The sequence below is a fragment of the Belonocnema kinseyi genome, chromosome 7 (assembly GCF_010883055.1).
Source record: "Belonocnema kinseyi isolate 2016_QV_RU_SX_M_011 chromosome 7, B_treatae_v1, whole genome shotgun sequence".
Lineage (NCBI taxonomy): Eukaryota > Metazoa > Arthropoda > Insecta > Hymenoptera > Cynipidae > Belonocnema > Belonocnema kinseyi.
Window position 1 is genome coordinate 45,755,884 of NC_046663.1, and position 5,927 is coordinate 45,761,810.

Consider the following 5,927-nt stretch of genomic DNA (forward strand, 5'->3'; position numbering starts at 1 on the left):
AATTTTAAAAAAATACAATAGTTAATATTTTAATTCGAAAATATAAATTTTCATGGAAAAAGGTCATTTTCAACTAAATAGTTGAATTTTCGACCAAAAAAGGAATTTTAAACCAAATAGATGAATGTTCAACTATAATAATGAATGTTAAAAAAAATTAGTAAATTAGATTATGAATTTAAAAAATGCAATAGTTATTATTTTAATTCGAAAATATGAATTTTCATGGGAAAAGGTAATTTTCAACTAAATAGTTGAATTTTCGACCAAAAATAAGTTTTAAACCAAAGAGCTAATTTTTTAAGAAAATTCGCGAATAAGAACATTCACAAATAATAAAATTGCAGAAAAATAAAAATACCGATTTGAGCAATTTCCCTGTAATAGAATTTTCGAATAATAAAATTGCCGAATTATAAAATTCCCGAAATTGAAAATTCACGACAGAAAATTGCCGAATTACAAAATTCCCTTATTGTAAAATTTAAGAAATTAAACAATTATAATTTTTTTATAAATATATTTTATTGATTAAAAATACAATAATATTTTTTGTTTCATTATTTCTAATTTTTAATTTTTTAAATTTCGAAAATTGTTTGCATTTAAAATAACAATAGTTTGAAATAAAACATTTCTGTGTGACGCATTTTTTGAATGTGCATGGAATTTGAAAAAATACAAGAAGCGTTCGCAAAAATAGAATTTTAAATTTACATATATTTTGTTTGAAAAACGTTATAAGGTACGATGAAAATTAAGTGATTTTTTTTGTTTGAGGGGCAAATTTAGAAGTTGTCAAAAAATCCAAATTTGAAGTTCAAAAAATGAAAATTTAGCTTGCAGCTATTGAGTTTCTTTATTTATACACTGCAACCAATCAAATATATTTATAAAAAATTGTAATTGTTTAATTTCTTGAATTTTAAAATTCGGGAATTTTCCAATTCGGATATTTGATAATTTGGCAATTTTCTAACGGGTATTTTATCCTTCGTGAATTTTCTAATTCGGTAATATCATAAACTGTCGTGAATTTTCAAATTCGGAAATTTTATAATTCGCCAATTTTATTATTAGTGAATTTCTTAATTCGGGAATATTCCAATTCGGTATTTTTATTTTCTGAAAATTTTATTATTTGCGAATTTTAATATCCGGGAATTTTCTAATTCAATATTTTTTACTTTTCAGCAATTTTATTTTCGCCAATTTTATTATTCCTGAATTTTATAATTCAGGAATTTTACAGTGTCGGGAATTTTCAGTCGTCCCGAATTTCCAACCGAATAAATGAATTTGCAACTAAAATTATAAGTTTTTGAACAAAAAGAAAAAGGAATTTTTATCAAAGTCGTTTAACTTTTAATAAAATAGTTTAGTTTTCAACCAAAAAATATTAAACATCAAATAAAAAGGTAATAGTTTGCAGAGTAGTTTGTCATTTCAATCAAAAAAGATTTTAATTTTGAATGAAAACAGTTCAATTCATTCGATAAACGAATTTTCAGCAGAATAGTTGAATCCTCCAAAACAGCCGATTAATTTTCAACTAAAAATATTAATTTTAAATTAAAATGATGAATTGACTTCTGAATTACAAAAGATTTGCATTTAAAATTAAAAAGAGTTAAATTCACCCAAAAAATGTAAATCAAATTATAATTTCAAGGGAAAAAGTTTTGAGGATTGAAAAAAATGTTGATGATAAAAAATTATTTCGAATCACTGTTTATTTTTTAACTTTTATACTATTTTACAAAATGTTTAGAAAAATTCGAATCAGTTTAAAATATATTTAGGGCTTTTAGAAACGTAGAGGAAATTAAATAATATTTCATACATTTTCGGAAATTATTTAAAGTTTTAAGATTTCTAAATATATTATGAATTGACTCGAAATATTCCTCTTTCAAAATTAAAAGTTTTTCGACACTTCTTTTTAAATTTTCTCAGGAATATTAAGAGAAGTTTTTTGCTCTCTTGAAACGTTTCAAAATTATAAAAAAAAATTAAACTTTTTATGTTGTTCAAAATTTAAAGTATTTTTAGATCTTTTCAGAAATTTAAATCTCCTATATATCTTTTAAAATAATACATTCTTTTCCAAAATTATCTTTTTAATTCTGAAAAATTAAAACAAATACTTAAAAATTTTTCAAATTCAATTTGGACAATTTTGCAAATCTTCTGAAATAGTTTACAATCTTTTTAAATATTCTCTTAAAATAAATTCTTTAAAATATAAGAACATTTTAAGTTTTCCCAGGAACTTTAAAAACTTTTTTATTATTATCTTGAAAGCTTTAAAAATGCTTAAAAATGTTCAAAATTTTATTTATAAATCTTTCAAAATCTGTATTTTGTTAAAGAATGTTTTAAAATATTTCGAAATTTAAAATATTTGAAATTGTTGCATAGTTTCTAAATAGATTTTTTAAATGATTAGAGTTTTAAATAAAATTTTATAATCTTGCAAAATTGTAAAATGTTGCGTTAAAATCTTTTGCATTCTTTTTACAAAATTTAGGAAATCATTTGAAATATTTTTCAATTTTCTCTTAAAATTCAATTTTCAAAACAAAAAATGATTTGAAATTCCCCTTGTATTCTTCAATTTCTGATTAAAGACACTAACAAAATCCAAAATAGTTGAAGCTCGTACGTTTTATTATTTTAAAATAAAATCCTGGGATATAATTTTTTATTAAAAATACCAATTTCTGGCGAAACACGCCCATATAACCTAAAGTTTTAAAAAATTTTTAATATTCTTTGGAATCATTTTTTATTAAAAATAACAATAATTTCCGGCGAAAAACACTAACATAATCCAAAATTATTTAAGTTATAATTTTTTTATAGTAAATTTTATTTTATATGATTAAAAAAAAATCGACGAAATTCGCCAACGTTTAATTTCCGACGACAAACGTGTATATAATATTCGAAATTGTTCAAGCTTGCAAATTATATTGGATATTTGTATATTTCAAACAAAAAATACCAATTTCAAGTGAATCATACCAGCAAGTTGTTGAAAAATTATAAATATTTTTCATGATCCAATAATTTTTTTATTAATCAAACCCATTTCGGCCTTGGCGACGCTTTGTTTGAAAAAGCTAATTTCCAATAAAAAAAAACGAATAGAAGCCAATTTTGTTAGATATTTCAAGTTGTCTTCTAAACTTTATGATTTTATATTAAAATTATTTTTAAAAAATATACTAATTTCCAGCTAAAAGCAGTAACATAAAACATGCATAATATTTCCAATAATTTATTAGACACCTTGAAATTTTTTCTTCAACTTTGCAAGCATTTTCTATGATTTTCCTTATTTGAAAGGATTATTTTTAGATTTAATTTTAAAATTTTCATATTTCAGATTCAAGTTTTTTAACCCTCTCAGTCTAGACTTCAATACCTTTGATTTAGATTAACGAATCGGGATTTTTTATTTGTTAAACTATAGCTGAAAGTCTCACAAAAATGAATATTATAAAATTAATCAGATGAATTCAACATATTACTATAAATATTGTCCGGGTATAATACACCCAGTCTAGGCTACGAGGGTTAAGAATAATGATTGCGAGATATGTCGTTACAACACTTTTTTTTAAATAGAGTGATGAAGTAAATTGGGAATAGTGATTTGAAATTAGTTTATTATCCGATAATTTAAAAAAAAATGAAAAAAAGACTTTAATAAACTTGTTTTAGACTGCACAATTCGGAAGACGTTTCTGTCGGCCTATGGCTATCACCAGTCGCAAATATTGAAAGAAAGCATGACGTCCGATTCGATACAGAATACCGATCCAGAGGATGTTCAAATCGATATCTAATTACCCATAAACAATCAATCGACAATATGAGAAATCTCCACGAATCTTACCAATCAAGTGGCACTTTGTGTGCACAAGAAGTACAAAGTCGAATGAGCTACCAATACAACTGGACTGTCCCACCTAGTCAGTGTTGCAATCGTCAATCTGGTATCCCATAAATTATCGTTTTCAAAATAGTATTTCTATAATCTGCACATTTTGAGAAAATACGACTGATGTCTTAGCAACAAATGTCATTTGGGGCTAAGTCAATACATATATGATGCTGAAATCTCGACACTAAATTCCTACAAACTAAATAAAAACAAGTTCTATTTAATTTACAAATAGCACTGAAAATAGCAGGGTGGCCGTTAAAATCAAAGAAACAAATTTTTTAAACAAAAAATCATTAAAATTTTTTTCCGCTATTATCAAGAAAATTTGTCATTGTCTCAATATCTTTTAAACTCTAAGTAGCTTCAAAATTTTATTTAAAAATCAACATTTTATTTTTAATTTGTTGAAAACTTTTCACACTTTAAATTATTTTTGAAATTTTTTTCAAAAATTTGCAAATCAAAAAAATTTACAATTCTTAAAAAGCTTATAATTTTTTATCAAAATCTGCAAAAATTGAGAACATACGATTGATATTTTAGAAAGAAAAAAATTGCGACTAAATTGATTAAAAGATTGTATTTAATTTACAAATAACATTCGGCAAATTGAAGTTTCAAAATTTGTAATTAAAAAATGTATTCAAACGCTGAATAATATAAAATAAAAAATAGTAACATTTTTCAGTTGAGGAATTTTAAATTAAATGCAGTTAAATTGCAAAATTTAACTGCATTTAATATTTTTATATATTGTAAAGTTCAAAGTTTTTGTTAAAAAAATATAAATCCACGTTATCATTTTCAATAATGAAAATTGAAGAATGAATCAATAAATTAATTTAATTTTAGGTAGTTTCAAATTTCCCAGAAATAGAATTTTTCTAAATATCTTTTAAAATGATTTACGTTTTTTATTGAAATCTGAAAATATTCACATTGTATTATAAATTATTTGAAATGGTTTCAAGTTCCATTCTTTTTTGTTCATCAAAATTTGTTTTTGTATTTAAATATTTTTAATTATTCAGATAAAATTAATTTTTTTAAATAAAAAAATCATTTCAAATATACCCAGGAATGTTAAGAATTTTGTTATTATCTTTAAATCTTTTAAAATCCATGAAAAGCTTCAAAGTTTTATCTCAAAAGTTCAAAATTTAAATTATTTTTGAAATTTTTTCAAAAATTCGAAAATATCTTTTGAAATGATTTGATTATTTCCTCAGAAGTTAAAAAACAAATCGTACAAAATTCCAAAAATGGTCTTAAAATCTTCCACATTCTTTTTTGAAAATTTTGGAAATCCTTTTAATTATTCTCTTAAAATTAATTTTTGAAATTAAAAAATAATTTACTGTTTTCCAAGGTATCTAAGGATAATTTTGTTATTCTTATGAAACCCTTCACAAGTCTGAAAAATCTTTTTAATTATTGATCGAAATCGGTAAAAATCTATGTTTTGTTTTCAATGTTTTGGGATCTTTTCAAGTTTTCAGTTATTATTTAATCTTTTCAAAACTTCTAAATATCCCTTGAAATTACTCGAATTTTTTCTAATTTAATTTTTGCTAAATTGTTATTTATTCATCAAAATTCGTTTTTGTATTGAATTCTTTAAAAATATTCAGCTAAAACTAATTTTTAAAAATGAAAAATCATTTTAAATTTACCCATGGATGTCAAAAGAAAAATTATCTTTAAATCTTTTGAAATTCTTGAAAAGCTTCAAAATTATTTCGACACTTCAATTTCTAAATTTCTTCAAAAATTTGATTATTTTTTGACAATTTTGGAAATATTCTCCTAAAATTAATTTTTTCAAATTAAAAATCATGTACATTTTTTTTAAAAAAGCTTCTAATTTTTTTATCACAATCTTCAAAAATCTATATTTTGTTTGGAGTTGAAAACATTTCCAATTTTAAATTAATTTGGACACTTTTCAATACTTCGAAATATCTCTTCAACA

At 22.5% G+C, this 5,927-nt stretch overlaps 1 protein-coding gene across 1 annotated transcript in view; it reads left to right on the top strand.

The window, feature by feature from the left end:
• LOC117176250 (beta-1,3-galactosyltransferase 6) overlaps positions 1 to 4,301 on the top strand; it is a 7,331-nt gene extending 3,030 nt beyond the window's left edge. Inside the window, exon 2 of the mRNA XM_033366405.1 lies at positions 3,730 to 4,301. Within this exon, the coding sequence (XP_033222296.1) occupies positions 3,730 to 4,015 (286 nt within the window). The 3' untranslated portion in view covers positions 4,016 to 4,301. The remainder of the gene's footprint in view (positions 1 to 3,729) is intronic.
• Positions 4,302 to 5,927: the final 1,626 nt, after the last annotated feature.